General features: G+C 39.3%; 1 protein-coding gene across 2 annotated transcripts in view; it reads left to right on the forward strand.

Moving 5' to 3' along the window:
- The first annotated feature begins 730 nt into the window (after positions 1–730).
- Positions 731–17,786, forward strand: part of spen (spen family transcriptional repressor) — a 28,224-nt gene continuing 11,168 nt past the window's right edge. The window contains exons 1-10 of one of the 2 annotated variants that reach the window (XM_044210648.1): positions 731–2,000; positions 4,887–5,207; positions 12,276–12,890; positions 15,982–16,142; positions 16,371–16,571; positions 16,657–16,808; positions 16,926–17,051; positions 17,195–17,308; positions 17,396–17,509; positions 17,618–17,718. In XM_044210648.1, coding sequence (XP_044066583.1) covers positions 1,918–2,000; positions 4,887–5,207; positions 12,276–12,890; positions 15,982–16,142; positions 16,371–16,571; positions 16,657–16,808; positions 16,926–17,051; positions 17,195–17,308; positions 17,396–17,509; positions 17,618–17,718 — 1,988 coding nt within the window. In that variant the 5' untranslated portion in view covers positions 731–1,917. The remainder of the gene's footprint in view (positions 2,001–4,886; positions 5,208–12,275; positions 12,891–15,981; positions 16,143–16,370; positions 16,572–16,656; positions 16,809–16,925; positions 17,052–17,194; positions 17,309–17,395; positions 17,510–17,617; positions 17,719–17,786) is intronic. The other variant, XM_044210649.1, reaches the window with a different exon arrangement.

Consider the following 17,786-nt stretch of genomic DNA (forward strand, 5'->3'; position numbering starts at 1 on the left):
GAATATCCTTTTAAAAGGGATCTCTGACACTTTAGTTTTAGTTGGACTAAAGGATAGGAGGCCCTAGGTTACTCCTTATTTTCACTAATGTGTTCAGGGCAGCAGTCCTGTATTCAATGGATGGATCAGCTTTGGTGATAAAGAAATCACTAATTACACATTTTTTTCAAATTCCCCATAACTAGGCCAAATAAATAATTGTGAGTGGAGTCTTTCAGTTTACAGACTACGTTAATTGGTCTGTTATTATACAGACAGTTGACAAACTAAAGGAAAAATAATGTCTTAGTAACACTTTAGTGCATTGGCATAGATTCTCAAAGTCTCTAAACATTACTTTTCCTATAGTTTGTTCTAAATTTATATATAATTTCCTGTTAATTCTATGGGCCAAAAAGTACATTTAAAGATAAAAAAAAATTTCTCTTAAACATAGAAATAGATTCTAGACTGTAATCGATTCTGTTATTAGGATTTACAGATTCATGAAGCTGCTCTGTTAACTTCAGAGCAGTAATTGAGAGATTGAATCAGAATCAGAAATACTTTATTGATCCCCGAAGGGAAACTCGCAGCTCGCCTTTACGTCAGTGCACACAGGAAAAAGTACTAGCAAAAAATATAATACAATACACTATAAAACAGGTCAGAAAATAAATTAAGTACCAGGTGGGTATAAGTATAAAATAAAATAAGTGTGAAGTACCAAGTAGGTTTACCGGTTGATGATGATAATACGGTATAATAATACAATGTTACTGTTTAATCTGGTCTATACAGATTTTAATTTGTCACAGCCTCAAATGTTCTAATCATTAACATTCAGAGTTGCCTACAACAGGCCCTTAGTTTCCTGTTTCCTGCAGGCTTAAGTTTCCGCTTTATGTGTCAAAATCTTCAACACAACCTTTTTAGACTCTGTTTAAAGGGAGGGGGCCAACTCTGCAAACCCTTATGTATGATTAAATCCTTGCATGTAATATTGTTTACTGATGTAAAATGTCAACCTAAGTTCTGGAGACAAATAAAGCAATTAATGGCGACTAATAGTAATTAGTCCATTCATCCATTTTTCAAACCGCCTATTCTGTTCAGGTTCACAGGAGGCTGGAGTCCATCCCAGCACACACTGGGCCCATCCCAATTATACCCTGTAATTAGTATTTAGTCAGAATGATAAATGATCGACATACCTCAACAAACTATCAGCCTAGAGGCAGCGATCCTGAATGCTCCATCTGCTCCTTTTTTTTTTTTTTAAATGTGGGCCTATGGCTAGGGGTGATGTTTTTTTTTTCTGTGCACTGATACAAATAAAATGTAGCCTATTACAATAACAAAACATTCTAAAAATATAAAACTCTGGCTCATTTAGTTTTACTTTATGCAAAGTGCCTCACCTTGCCGTACCCAACTAGCACTGACGGGATCCTCCTGTGATTCAAAGCTTCTCAGATGTCAAAGCACCTTCATTCAACCAGGGGTTTTCTCAAGCATGCGCAGGGGCGGAAGACTATCTCATCGGGAAAAAAAAAAAAAAAAAAAAAAAGAAGTTCACACACAAAGCCACGCCTGCGCGGTGTGCCTCTTATTACAAGTTGCTGCATCTTTTTAGGAAGCTACATGCTTTCTTTCGACACCCAAAGGTCGCATGGTGTCAGGGACGCGCCTAGTCACGGGAACAGTCCGGAGCGCGTTCATGAGGTGCAAGATCGCGCTTTAACATTGAAGAGTATCAAACAGCGTGCGGGGATCCAACCTAATGGTTTACATTGGGTCACAACGACCAGTCAATGATATGCGCCGAGTATTTTCTTTTCTTGTCCGGCGTTTATTTTGCAACCCTTTTCTATTTTGCACGGGAAGAAACTGACATAGCAAACTCAACTGTATGATAGGGGAGCAGGAGCACACAGTATGGTCCGGGAAACCAGACATTTATGGGTGGGAAATTTACCCGAAAACGTACGTGAAGAGAAAATCATTGAGCACTTCAAGCGGTGAGTAGAAACACTAATGAGCGATGTGTGTGTGTGTGTGTGTGTGTGTGTGTGTGTGTGTTGTAGTGTAACGACGAGTGCACGACCAGCATCTCTCTCTGTTGTGTCACATTTTAGTGAAGTCGGGATGAAGCAGGAGGTTCCCCTGTAGCAAAGTCCCATTTGGCAACTGTGCTGTCAGCTCTCCATAAGCAACAACATTGTGCTGCATTTCAGCGGAGATTTAAAAAATAAAAAATAAAAAAAATAAAAAAATATATCTAAAACGGCTAGCACGCCTCAACCACCCACGAGCGGACATATGGTTTTGCCATTTTGACACGGTTACTAACTTGTAGGCTAGGCGGTAACTTCGCTTGTCCTTTCATGTTGTGTGGCTGTACATTCCCACCAGGTAACCGTTTGGCTTTTAAGAAGCCTGTCTTTCCACCTGGTGACCGTAAAGAAAACATATTTGTTTTTTTTTCTTCTCCATTCTCCAGCGTAGACGGGAACAGCATAGGCTACTGTCAGTGTGTAAACAAACTTCAGCCTACCTGGCGAGCTGTTAGCATTGTACAAGCTGTGCATTTAACAGTCTGCATCTTGTCAGACAGTATGAAGTCTATCGCCGTGTGTTTTCTGGTGCCTGAGCTAAACAGCGACCCGGCGTTTCACTTGACTCAATGCGAGTTTCTCAGGTCACTGCTTCCAACCAGACCTGTGCACAAAGTATGGGGGATTAGCATGATATGTACCCATCTATCAGAGTGCAGTGTAGTTGTTGCAAGAACCGGATATTTTTCTAAATCCAACACAAGTCAGTGAAACCCAAAATACATCACGCTGCAACATCGTTGCAAACCGGCTGTGATTGAACAGGGTGCTCTGCATTAACTGCTATGCAACATTGCGACGTCGTAGTAGGCTACCTGTTTACTTTGTGCGCGCATAAACACACAAATGGTTATATTTGCTACATTATTAACGTTGTCGCGTTGCTCTCTCCCCCCTCCCCTCCCCTCCTCCCCAGCTGCTGACTTGCACAGCCTGCAGCGTAATCTCATTTAAGGAAAATCAGACAACATATCGATAATTTAAATACGATATTATAATTGAGCTCCATTTGTGCTTTTTGTTTCGGCTATTGGAGCAGACCAAACCCATGCACCACTTATGGGCTTTTAGCTCTTTGTTGTCTTCCTTGGACGGAGAAAACACGTAAATATGATTTTTTTTGTGTGTGTGGCGCTCACGGTTGTCTGCGCTCTCTGTCTCTCTCTCCCTCTCTTACACACACTCTCTCTCTCTCTCTCTCTCTCTCTCTCTCTCTCTCTCTCTCTCTCTCTCTCTCTCTCTCTCTCTTTTCTCTGCTATCAAGGAAATAGCAGCCCGCCTCTCCGTCCATATGTGCTGGAGACCAGACTGCTGAAAAACACGATAGTCCACCTATAAGAGCTACGTTGCCTTCTTTACTGTGTAGGCGTCGCCATATCGGACGAAAGCTGCTAAATTATCAACACAAAATCATACGTGGATGTTTCACAAAATTCTAACCGAAATGCACATTTGTCCCACAACACACGACTGTGTAAAATAGCTATATAAACTGATGATATTAATGTGGTGCTTCGCGCTCTCTTGGGCTTATTATTTACGGTACTAATGCAGTGAGTGAACTACAAATATGGTTCATGCAGCCTTGCAGAACGCACAATAATGGGCTACCTATATGCCATTTAGCATTATGATGTGCGTAATGTTATGTTTGGGGGATGGTGACTGGCTGCGGATTGCAATAGCGGAGGGGAGACTGTGTCGGCCAGTCCTTTTTTAGCACGCTGTCTCAGCTCCAGCGTTAAGCCAGAGGTAGTCAGAGTATGCAGGTGCATGACAGCCCAATGTGCGATAGAAGTCATTGAAGATGGGGGACGGCAGAATGAGTAAGCAATGTGAACAGCTTTTCTAAAATGGCGTCGGAGGCTGTTCAATGTTGGGAACTGGCATGCCAATAAATTTATGGGCACCCTACTGTCTCTGTCGGACAGCGAAAATACATTCCCGAAAGGTTCTTGAGGGGCACACACACACACACACACACACTGAACGCATAAAGGCTTTGTAATCCCAGGCTGGGCTTGTAAATTTTGTGTAATAGACTTCACATCAGTCAATTCAACCATCACTTAACGAGTTATTTACAGACTTATTAAGGAAACAATGGAATGATTACCCGCATATGCATCTATTAAAACTCTATTATATCTTGAGCAGTTATTTTTTTATTTTGGGAGAGGGGGGGGGGGGTGATGTTATATATGTAAAATTGCACCAAAAGTGCTTTGCTTATGCTAAAATAGAAGGAGCCATATAAACATGCATAATGCATCACACACACAGCAAATCAGAAAATGTCACGTCTCTTTATATGCTGCCAAAACCTCATCTGTATGCTTTCCAGTCGTTAGAAGCTTATGAGAGCACCTTTCCTCTTAGAAAACATGCTAATGAAAATATATGAATTTATTAACATGCAGTGTGCCAAGGTTTCAAGTCCAGTTGCTGGGTTACTGTTGCCTTGTAAGAAAGTGCCACAGAGCAGAAAAAGAGAGTAGCAAAGCCACCTTACCTCCCACCACTCCTCAGACACACACATGCGCGCACGCACGCACACACACACACACACACACACACACACACACACACACACACACACATACATACACACACAGACATATTTGAACTTAGCATTGTGTCTTTTCAAAAAAGGTGTCATCATTTGGGAAACTGCATTGTTTTCACTGAGAATTCAAACTGAACACACTGTTTGGAAATTCGTAAACACTGATGCAACATAATTGGAGTTCAAAACGTGATCCCCTTGTTTTTCCATTGTTTTCTTTTTAGATATGGACGTGTGGAGAGTGTCAAGGTCCTGCCCAAGCGAGGTTCAGAAGGTGGAGTCGCAGCCTTTGTGGATTTTGTGGACATTAAAAGTGCTCAGAAGGCTCATAATGCTATCAACAAGATGGGGGACAGAGACCTGCGCACTGATTACAATGAACCAGGCACAATTCCTAGTGCCGCGAGGGGGCTGGACGATAGTCTGTCCATAAGCTCTCGTGGTCGGGATGTATCAGGGTTCACAAGGGCGGCAGGGGGGGCCGTGTATGGGCCCCCCACGTCGCTCCACAGCAGAGATGGACGCTATGAACGCAGACTTGACGGGTAAGTGGACAAAGTTTCTCTGAAGGCAGGGGGAACCGTGGTTTCTGGTAAACACCTTACCTCCAAGCATCTTCCCACCATCTATTCATTTACTTGTTGGGGGCAGGGGGTGGGGGGAGAAAGTGTTCATGCTCAAGAATAAAATCTTAAAGGGATCCCCTCTAAAGTCCTCCGAGCGTGGCCAGCGCTCTTGGATTCATACTTGTAGGTAGATAACAAGATATTCCGTAAATGAGAGCATGTTTGTACACAAGTGTATCTATTACTGAAAAGAATAGTTAATAGTTTAAAGGGGGATTTCTTTGTGAGCTTAAACATCTCTGTGAGGTGGATATATCATTTGCGGAAAATACGGGGCAAAGATTGGATATCGTAAAATTTCCCAGGATTATTGGAGATTGCTGGAGAGAGAGAGAGAGAGGGAGAGAGAGAGAAAGAGAGAGTGGTCCAGCGGCCATCCCTGGGATTCCCCTAATCTGGAGTTACGTGCCCTGCTCGGTGGATTAATGTCACCCTTTTTCCTCATGTAACAAAACAACCAAGAGCACACATTATATGTATAAGACACCATTGTTTGGATTAGTCTAATTTGGTTTTCAATTATCGTGCACACCTCACGGAGGTGTTCACTTCTCTCGCGGGCTGGAGTCATGTGGATAACCTACACAGGATATTTATTCCCTTCTGTTGGATTAATACTGGCCAGACACCTTAAGGATATGCTATCATGCTAAAGGTATGGGTTGCTTTCTTGGTTCCTTTTTTTTTTTTTGTTGTTTTATTTTGGATTATATCTAAAATCAGGGCATTACAATTTGAGTGCTGGGAGACCTCTACTGGTGATCCAACTCAGTAGAGACAACAAAAACAAGTGAGCAAATGACTTTTTTTCCCTACCTTATTTTTGTGGAGATTATTTTTTACTTTTCAACGACTGAGACTCACATATTTACTGAGGACCAACATGGACTATGTTTGGATCATACAATTCAAAGAAGAAAGCTGGAAGTTGAGACTGGAAAGTTGCTGTTGGAGATAACCTACGTCATGTCTGTGGATTACCTGCTACTTTCCTGAATGTGGAACTATAACTAAACCTTGGATACAATCACATACAGAATCAGAGAACTAAATTGCACCCATGAACTGCATTTGTCATTGACTCCGGTTTGGACTGCATGCAGGTTTTTCTGCTTGTAGAGGAGATGGACAACAGACATGAACAACCATGAGCTTCAAAACTGTTATGAATGTTCTCCACCCTGGAAATGAATACAGTGCTACTATAAACAAGACTCTGGATTAAGAGACATGTTATTTATTCTTAATCTGTCATGGCCAGATTTCCATTCCTCTGTCAAAGGAATTTGACTACTTTACTGCTGTGCACAGTGCGACCAAAGTGGAGCGTGCAGGACTTCACAAATGAAGATGCAAGACTGAATTTTTCCATCACTTCCATCATCGCTGTTGGGGGAATCAATGGTACTTACTGAAGACGGACTCCTGGATATCATGTATTTATTTTACTGGACTCAAGTGCCACACTGATCCCCCCCCACCCAACATGCTTGGATGGATATATGGACTCAAATTGACATTTTCCAGCATACAAAACATCCTAACCTGGATCCGTACAAGGCAAAGTTTGTTTTCATCATTTTAATTAAAACGGACACTCCAGCTCATCTAAGTACACAAGGTCCCCTGCCCTGAAGATGAGGATTACATTTTCTAATGTGAACAATTTTGCTTCAGTTTTTTTCCCCCTCCACTCAACATTTTTGCCCATTTTTTTGCTCACAAAGTTCTATCTCCCTAGATTGTATTTGGAATTATAGGTCAAGTTACCACTCTCTCAAAAGGTTGGTATGTCCTGCCCTGTGTATTTTAGCTTTCCTCTCTAACCCCCTAGTTTTAACCCCTGTCTCTCTCCATTTCCCCCACTAACTGTAGTAGCTGGTACATAGACTATAATTATTATTACTACCTGTGTGTCTGTATGCAGAAATCTGTACCTTACCTTGTATTGTTTTCCTTTCTCTCCCTCTCACCTGACCCCACCTTCAGTTCCTGTCTCCTGTTCTCCTTATGAATAGCTCTATATTGCAGCTTTTATTTATCATGAGTGATCAAAGTAAAAAAAAAAAAAGAAGTCCTTTCTTAATTTACAACACTGTCTTAATATAAAACAAGGATTGGGCTGTGGAATCGAAGTTAAAAAGATTCAAAGACTCAAAGATTTGTCACATACTCATATTTGCAGTATGTGCAGTGGCAAGAAGGGGCGGCATACTGCGATAATGAGATTAGGTGTAAAAAAAATAAGGATTAAAACAATAAGGATACAATTTCAAAGATAGAAAATATAAATATATTAGTCTATATTTCCTAATGTCTCTGAAAACCCAGTGAGACAGAATGAAATAATTATTCTAATTCAAGCTTTGTCAAGGTCAGAGTTTAGGATTTGTATGTCCGTATCTTTTACTGTTAAAACGATCAGTTAATTAATCATTAAAAGAAAACTAATCAAGCATTTTGTATTTGATTAATGATTTAAATCTTTTATCAAGCAAGAATACCAAACATTTGCTGGGTTTTCTCTGTTGTATGTCATTTTAAATTAAATATCTTTGAGGTTTGGACTGTTGGTTGGACAAAACACAATTTAAAATTTTATCTTAGGGGAAAAAACTGCGACAGAAGCATTTTATAGACCAAATGATGATCGATTTAATAAAAAAAAATAAATAAATAAATAAGCATATTCATCAATAATGAAAATAATCATTGCCTTGCCATAGCCTTACAGTTGCAGTTTTAAAATGTCCTCAGCTTCCTTTTTATGGGACAATAGTAGAATATGAATACTGTATAACCTGTCACAGGGTGCAGACTCACAATTTTATTCTTAAACTTAAACTCCTGAGAAAGATAACGCATTTAACATTATTTTTGTAGCATTTCACTCTTATTAGAAAGTTGACCATAGTCATTTACAGGAAATATGCAGGTAGAGAGATTACATCCATCCAAAGTCCCTGACTGGATTTAAACGTCTCCATGTAGGGTTGGTCGATAAATAGATAATTGCAGTGAGATGGTAGAAATTTGCCAATGGTCAGAGATTTTTCTCTACCATTTATACCGTGGTAGCTATGCTTTCTAATTTATGTTTGTATTAGACTGTTGTAGGCAGTGTTGCAAATCAATGAGCAGGACTGATTCATGGCAGTACTGGGTTTACAGGATTGTTGCTTCAGTTTGATGGATTACCTTGATTTGTCAGGTATTTAATTCACTGCTTTAACCAAAAACGGACATTCCAATTTGGTTATTTTATTTATTTAACTGTTTTTCAATTGACTTTCCAGAAAATGTACTATATTCATATGGCCCAAACCAAGCTCCATGGCATGTGCTTTAGCCAGTAAGGACAACAGGACGCTCCACAGCTGCACAGTTTAACTGTTAGTTTGCATGGCAAAAATATTTAATAATAAACTACTTATAATAGTTTTAGAAATTTTGAATTAAATTGATGTTTCATGTATTGCTCCCACATGACTGAGCCTCCACATAAGACGCCTTTTTAGCATGCCGCTGGAATGCATCCTTATAATTATGCTGTTCACGTAATCCTAAAACAGTTGATGCACCAGAGCAGACAAGTAATCAAACATGGATGGAAATTTTGCCAAAAAAAAGTCTAACTGAATTATTTTTAAGCTCCATGAATAATGTAGAACCGGTTTTGTGTAAAGTGAAATTGAAGTGAAATTGTAGGCTATCTATTAAGCAGTGAGCCTGCGCCACCAAATTAGCATTTTCGAGAGCATCTAGGGGTCAAGGTAATCCATCACTTTCACAGCAGACATCGTTATGCCATAGATGTTATTCATGAATCCAGCACACAGATGATTAAATCAAATAAGCCGAAACTGAATTTGCCCCTGACCTGCTGTACTTTATGTATAGTGCCGTGAAATACAGGCATAGTGCTAGTCTCCTAAACCAATTTATCCTCAGCATTCAGGAGACTATGTGCATCCCATGCAGTCTTTTGTTCTCGTGGCCCATAGCAAAAGCCTTTGGTGGAAAGACTTAATGAAAGACTTCCATTTATGACCTAAAATAATGTAACTGTCTATAGGCTACATTTATGTTAAATGTTTTACACTGATGAATATGTCCACATTGGCCACATAAGTTAGTATCAAATCACTGGACAGTGAATAACCCTGCAAACCCTTAAATCCAGTCAGTAATTGTCATTTGGTGTTGACTTCAGTTTTTGCTTGGTTAAAAAAAACCCCAGCTAAATCATATATCCTTGCATGGGATAAAATAAAAATGTTTGGTTGGGGAAATGGTTAAAGGGTTTATTATTTAGTACAGAGGGTTAAGCTTAGGGGATGAATGCAGTCTATCAATGTCCTCTAAAGTATGGCAATAAAATGTGAGTGTGAATATGCATAACACATTTTTGTCAGGTGTAAAGGTCAGGTTGGGCATTTTAAGAAACTCATCTTATGGATCATTTACCAAAATGCCTTTCAGGACACCACAGGGCATCAGTGATGCAGAGGAATACATCTGTGTCATATATCTTCAGAGAAATGACAGCAGCCTCCTGTTAGTACCTCGTGTAACCCATGTTACCTGGGCTCAGACTGAGATGCAGGCAGCTCATTTCAGTAACTGCTATGGAGATTCACGTACAGTATTTCACATACACCCCAAGACCATATTTTTGGAAATGTACTGAAAAACATTGAAATGTTTAGCGGTTCTTTTGCACGAGGCCCCGTTTCCCTATCAACTGGTATACGATTTCCTACATCATCCAAAACAACTAATAGAATAGTGTTTCTAGTGGAAACACTGCAGATCTTTCAAAGTTGCAAAGCACAAGACAGTTGGAAAATCATAAAACTAAAAACATTACAAAAGGAAGCCTATAAAATGTGCAATGTGTCGACAACAGAACTAATTACAAACATTTGCTTGAGATTCAAAACAAAAAGCGCTGTGCCCTCTTTTTCACTGTTATTAAGAAAATACTAACCAAAGGCTGCTGCCAACTTCTCTTTAATGAGATAAACAGTTTCAGAAGTTTCTCCATGTTGCAAATGTCTTTGATTTGTACTTACGGTTATTTGTTGGCGTTGACAGTTTAGGAGCATGCAAGCCAGCAAGCGAGCAAAATTTGGATAGAGACATCTTTACACAGATGTAATCAAAACATCTCTGATGGTCCAAAAAGATATTTTAAGATTAATTTCATCCTGAAAGGAGACAGATCATATCATTTTGTTAAAACTTAGGTTCTAGTTTTGTGACACCTTCTTTCTTTAAGACAGTTGTTTCAGCCATCCTTGCCTTTATTGGATAGTTTAAAGTGGACAGGAAATATTGGGGAAGGGAGAAGGAGGTAGTGAGGGTCTGAAAAGGTTCCAGTACCAGGAACCAGGGACTTTTGTCCCTGTCCAGACTCAAACCAAGGATGTTGCCAATTGATGAGGATGAGATGTGGGGATTAGAACACTAGTCCAACAAGATGCTTCTCAACCACATTCATTTCTGGTTTGAACACTACATTAGCTTTTAGGATTTCCATTTCCATTTATATTAGTAATTATTCTTTTTAGTCTTACAAGTCACATAGCAAAAACATGATGTCTGGAATATAGTATTTTTCTAGGATCGGAAGTAACTTTTTCAAATAGTTTGTGTTTTTGTGTGTATGTATGTATGTATATTAGTAAATTAGTAAAAAAAAATTATAAAGATATTACAAAAGTTTTTACCATTTTGACAGTTGAGGATTGTTTGCCACTAAAATCCGGCATTTTCTTGAATCCTTAATATTTTTCAGGTGTAAAGGTCAGGTTATTTGAACTGGACAAAGAATAAAACATAGTCTTGTATTTAAAAAAAAAAAACAGTATGAGGGTTTGTAACTGTAGTTATATTAAAACATATTCTGCCCTGTGTTGGAACATCATGGCTAATTTGCTGATTATAATTTGATCTGAATTCAAACAGTGGTAATTGCTGTCCTGTCCCGCTCATTACAGGGAGTTGGGTAATATGACTGCTGTAATGACACAGCAGTCGTATTACCAAATTAAATCCTGATTGCTTTATTCAGTAAGAGGATGTTCAGGTCTGAACAGAATGTCCTTATTAGCACCGTTTCTAATGTGCATCTTCACAAAAGATGCTTTGAAGACACTTTTTCACGAGAACAAATGGTGTCAAATTGTGTAACATTATAAACAAAAGACTTGTCATAAGTCACCCTCAAAAACCTTCAACAAAGCCTCTCAGATAAAACGCCTCAAAAAGTATCTTTTGTCAAAGTTGCTAGATGTTACAAGACCAGAATGACTTGACAATCTATAAAGGCATGAATCTCATGTAATTCCTTTTTATTATAAGTAATCCTTCTGCAAGTCTGTTATATCCTGCAATTAAACTCTGAAATAAGCTGCAGATTTCTGTTCTATTGAACACTGAATGCATGCCTTTTGCTAAAAATCTCTTCTGAGTGTCCTATTTTGATTGTATTTTTAATATAGTGTGTTGCATTTTACAGTAGGGTATACTAGTTGTATATCTTTTTGATGCTTGAACTGGGAAACTATTGAATGAAAACACATCTGCAATGAAATGCATGAAAGATAGTTACCTAACAACATTTTTTTGGTGTAGAAATAAGTGGTTGATAGGATGGCAGAAGGATCTGATACATTTCATATCCAAGTCATAAATTGTTAGGCTGAGGAAACCTGTGACACCTGATGCTCAGTTGTCTCAACCAGTTAATCATTTAAATCCCCTTGTACTTCAGTCTGTAGGCTGGAAAATAATTCTCTTTTTAGATGCTTTTTAGAAACTACTCTTTTCAAAACACTTTAGTGTCTTCCCATGTGTCTAATTAAGGAAAACCCACCAGAGACACCTGATAATTTTGTTTGTCCATTGTATGATGCTAGCAGCTTTCTAAACTGTCTTAAATGCAACTGTAATGTGATGTTGTTCTCTCTTCCTGTTTGTTAGGACGGCTGAAAGTCGGGATCGGGCGTACGATCACAGTGCCTACGGACATCACGAGAGACCCGGTAGCAGTTTCGACCGCCAGCGGCACTATGAAACAGACTATTATCGCGATGCAAGAGAGAGGACTCTAAGCACAGCTGGGGGTGGGTCTGGTACCTCCAGTGGAAGTGGTACAACGGTGTCGTCAGGAGTCAGTGGAACTATTGTTAGCGCTGTTGCTGGCAACACAGGAACAGGTGGATCAGCAGGGGCCACAACTGGAGGAAGCGGAGGATCTACATCCAGCGCGGTCGGCTTTTACCGCTCACACAGCAGGAGCCCTTGTCGCTTTGAGACACCAGAGCCTCGCTATGAGCCTCGTGCCAGGGAACCCTTTACTTTGGCCAGTGTGGTTCACAGGGACCTTTACCGGGAGGACCGGGGTCGGCGCGGGGAGCGGTCGTACCGCCACAGTCGTAGCCGGTCTCCACACTCAACACATTCGCGAAATCCCTCTCCGCAGAGACTGGCGAGTCAGGCTACCCGTCCCCCACGCTCCCACAGTGGGTCAGGCTCTCGCAGCCGCTCCTCCAGTTCAGACTCGGTCAGCAGTACCAGCAGCAGTACGAGTGGCAGGTGAGTGAAGCTGATCTGGATTTCTACCCTTGTGCATTCCTGTTGTTTACCTTTGTGCACCCCATTCTTGAACAGGTGCTGGGCAGAGTACAGAGTATTTTAAAAACAAAATCTGCACACAGAATGCTGCTTCAAATGGCGGCAAAATTTATTTCACAAAATGAAACAGTACATCTTTAAGTTCAGTGGACCAATTCAGAAGGTTATTAGTGTCATTTTCTGCTGCTTACCTAAGTCCAGGACAGTGGTAGCAGGATGAAATTTATTTTTGGTAATTTAAATAAAATTTCTGAGATGATTTTAATTTAGCTTTCAGTTTTCCTCAGAGTGACCAAAAATGTGTTCATGTGGACCACTCAAGATTTTGCAAAGCATGAAAACCACGTAAACAACGTCACTGGTATACATTTTGTACCACTCAGCAAAACCCACAATGGAACAAATCATAGACCATCTATGTGTGGCTGAATAAATGTGTTGGATTTTCCCTAATGTGGACGTCTGGATCCAAATCAATTTCTATATGGGGAAAGGAGTTAAGTCAAAACACCAGTTTTGCCAACAAGCTAAGACTTGCATGTTAATTTAATTTCCACAACTGGTTAGTGGGGACTCCTATCAAGAACACCTCGTTGCTCAACATCCCTCAATGCTGAAGCTGCGATTTATAACATTAACTGTTTCAAGATATCATATCTCCATGTACTGTGTCATTATGTCTGTTTCTTCAGCAAATACTGTATCATTTTTTTTTTTATTCAATGATGGAATAATGGAATAGACTTTTAATACTTTGTGGGGATATACAGCAAAACTGACAGAGATGCAGATGGTTGACCAGGACAACTTCACATTTGTGGTTGTAGTCAAAATAGTGTTCAAATAACCAACATACTCAACAATATAGCCAAACTTTACTTTCATTGTAACGACAGCTTGCTTTTTCTGTTTTCAACATTTGAACGTAACTCCAGGCTCCACCCAGCAGGTGACACGCATTGCAAGTGTCTGCATGTTAAAGACACACCATGAGACACCACACCAGGGAAGATTACTGTATGTGCCCCCCCCAAAATCTAATGTATATGGGCAAAGGTGCCAGCTTGAAAATTCATTCTATGGGTTTTCAGCAGCACTATCATTTCAAATTCAGTAGCATAACACAAGTTAAACCTTCGAAGCAGTGTGCAAATTTCTACTTTGTCCATTAATGAATTTTTCGAATCACAAATCTATCATGGCTGAGTAGATTAATTGGAAAATGACCTTTGTTGCATGTACCTGCTGTAATGACACACTTTTGGTGCTATTAAGATTTGATCTAAATTGATTTATTACCGCTGTTCATACTTTGGAAATAAGTTAAGATCCACGTTGCTTCTTTCCAAATTAAAACTCTTCTCATCAGGGTGGTGTCAGAGGTTGTTTCTGGTTTCCTTATATACAGTCCATGGATCAGTCTTGTGACCTATAGATCACCAGATACTAAGTTTACAAAACAACATTACCATCATAAAATACTTTTGACAAAATAAACCAAGAAATGTCATCTCAGAGGTAGTATTTTCTTTTCAGTTTAGAAATATGGTAAAAGGCTTATAGGAATAAATTAAGACAATGTGACAATCATTTCCATACAGCCATAACTATTACCATAATTGCACTGGATATATGTAATTAAGAATTGTCTCTTAATCCTGGTGTTACAACCAAATGTCCGTCATCACAAACAGTGGTTGTAAGTTTTATTATGCCAGTGAATCTGGTCTCAGCTCTGTTTTGAATTTGACATGCTAATTTAGCTGTTTTTGTGCGCTGCTAGGTGTTGCTACATTTGTTCTTGTAAATGTATTGCTTTTAATTAGTTGATTTGGATTGTTGTTGAGTAGTAACTGTACAAGGAATGCCTAAATAACAAAAGGCTATATTGTCAAATGCAAGTGAGGTCTGCACTTTTAAAAACATAAGCATATCTGCCCATGGGATTTACTCCACTACATAAATTCACCTCACCCCTCTCTAGTTGTTAATTTTTTGGTTAACTGCATCACCTTTGGATACAGAGTCCACAGCTCTGAACGACATGTAGCGACACATGTGGTTTTGACGAGGTAGTGCTATGGGGGGAATATCAGGAGACGGCTGGTGTATTTTTCTCACTGCCTACCTCTGTGTATGGGTAATGGCTCCCCCCCCTCCGTGAGATCCAGTTGGAACTGGAAATTTCTGGCCAGTGCTGGCTGCTTGCCCACTCCCACAGGCCAGGCTCCGTCAGCAGCACTTCCGGGAGTGTCTGTGCACAGGAGGAGAAAGTGAGAAGGAAACAAACAGCAGAGGGCCTAGAAAGCTGAGACAGGCATGGGAATGGTTTGAGAAAAAAGGTGCACGAGGCAGCCATGAATTTGTCACTGACATGCAAATCCATCTTTTTATGCTCTTTATATGAACCAGCTGCACCATATAAATATGAATTGGGGAGAAAGGGGGTGTTTTTCTCCTCTTTAGCTGAGAGACATTGCTGGAGAACAGGAGAGAGACACATTCACAGTGCATTGCATGAGCTTTATGCAGATGCATCTCCATATATATATATATATATATATATATATATATATATATATATATATATATATATATATATATATATATATATATATATATATATATATATATATATATATATAAAATCCTCCTTCCTCGTCCTGCAGTTTGGACACAGCAAACACATTTTATCAACTTTTTTGAGTCAGTATTTATAAAAATCATATTTTATTTAAATCTTCTCTTGATGGTGCATTGAAATATAGCTCTTAGCATGTATTCTCCAATCTATGAATGATTTCTCAGAGGCAGAGCACATAGCACTTACAGTGTAGCATTGCAAAATGATAAATCCTTTAATCTTCCTTTTTAAGTTTGTTGAAATTAGTTTAAAGTATACATATTATATCAATTCATGATTTTATTGAGGTAAAAATATAAAAATAAACTAGATTCTTAAGTAAATATTTTATTGTACATCTATAATTGTAGTTAGAGATAAAACTGTGAGGGCTGCAACAACATCTTAGTCCATGTTCCTCTTTTCCAGCAGTGATTCTAGCAGTAGTTCCAGTGATGACTCCCCGGCACGTTCAGTGCAGTCTGCTGCTGTTCCTGCACCCTCAGCACTTCCTTTATCCTCCCATGACAAGGATGAACCACGTAAAAGCTTTGGCATCAAGGTCCAAAATCTTCCTGTGCGCTCTACAGGTTAGTTATAAGGTGCTCCTCTGGTGTACAAGCACAAAGACCTTTTTTATGCAGAAATAGTGGTGCATTGTATTTCTGTATATCCCTCAAATATTGATGCAATTTATTAAAAATCATTACCAATAGTTTATTATTTAATAGCATGTTACTTGTAACATGTTATTAAATGTTACATGTTTCAGTATAAATACTTCAAACTTGTACAAACATTTGATCTCTTACCTACAGATACAAGCCTGAAAGATGGTTTGTTCCATGAATTTAAGAAACATGGAAAGGTCACATCTGTACAAATCCACGGAGCTTCAGAGGAGCGCTATGGGCTTGTCTTTTTCCGCCAGCAAGAGGACCAAGAGAAAGCACTTGGAGCATCAAAAGGGAAGCTTTTTTTTGGCATGCAAATTGATGTCACTGCCTGGAATGGCCCTGGTAAGTTCTGATCTTTAACTTTATTGCAGCAAAAACATAATTATTGGTAAAACGCACAAGGTTCCAATGAGCACATATTTTTCAGAGACAGAAAGTGAGAACGAGTTTCGGCCCTTGGATGAGAGGATAGACGAGTTTCATCCAAAGGCCACACGGACATTATTTATTGGAAACCTGGAGAAGACCACCACTTACCATGACCTGCTTAACATCTTTCAACGCTTTGGAGAAATTGTTGTAGGTTGATGTTGTGAAATGGTTGAGAATCAGGTTGTCTGCAATGGTTACCATGCTACACAGTCTGAGATGACCATGCTTACTGACAGCATATTTCTGTTTTCATTATCCCCAAAGGATATTGACATTAAGAAGGTGAATGGAGCCCCACAGTATGCCTTTCTACAATACTGCGACATTGCCAGTGTCTGTAAGGCCATAAAGAAGATGGATGGCGAGTACCTTGGTAACAATAGATTAAAGGTGAGAATTATCTTAATTTAATTTTAAATCTTGCCTTCACACCCGGTTCTTGTCTTTCACAATCATACACAGTATTATTTATGAGCATAATTTATATAAACTGTAAGTTGTTTGATGTTGAATAAAATCACTGCCTTTTTCAGCTGGGCTTTGGAAAGAGTATGCCAACAACGTGTGTTTGGTTAGATGGATTAGCATCAAACACAACTGAGCAGTTTCTTACTCGTCATTTCTGCCGCTATGGACATGTTGTCAAGGTAAGTCTGTTTATTTTACCCCTCATAGTTCCCCCTCCATTGTTTACTTTCTGGCGCCTTGGGACTCTATTTTCCTGTCTTCCGCAGGTTGTATTTGACAGAATGAAAGGAATGGCCCTTATCCTGTATAACAACATTGAATATGCACAAGCCGCTGTCAAAGACACAAAGGGGTGGAAGATAGGGGGCAGTAAAATCAAGGTAAGTGAAACAAAGCTTTGCTCTGAAATTTTGCTCTGTAATGTTGTGTTCTCAGTGTCTAACAGGCTGTAAAAATTGCAACTTACCCTTCTTTTTTTTTTTCTTCAGGTGGACTTTGCCAATCAGGAAAGTCAAATAGCTTTCTATCGTTCAATGCAAGCATCAGGGCAGGATATTCGAGACTTTTATGACATTCTCTCTGAAAGAAGGTTTGTGTAGTTTGCTTAAGAAATAATAATTTCATCTCAATACTGTCTCATATATAACCTAACATTAT

Source organism: Siniperca chuatsi, linkage group LG10 (assembly GCF_020085105.1).
Source record: "Siniperca chuatsi isolate FFG_IHB_CAS linkage group LG10, ASM2008510v1, whole genome shotgun sequence".
In the NCBI taxonomy this organism is placed as follows: Eukaryota; Metazoa; Chordata; class Actinopteri; order Centrarchiformes; family Sinipercidae; genus Siniperca; species Siniperca chuatsi.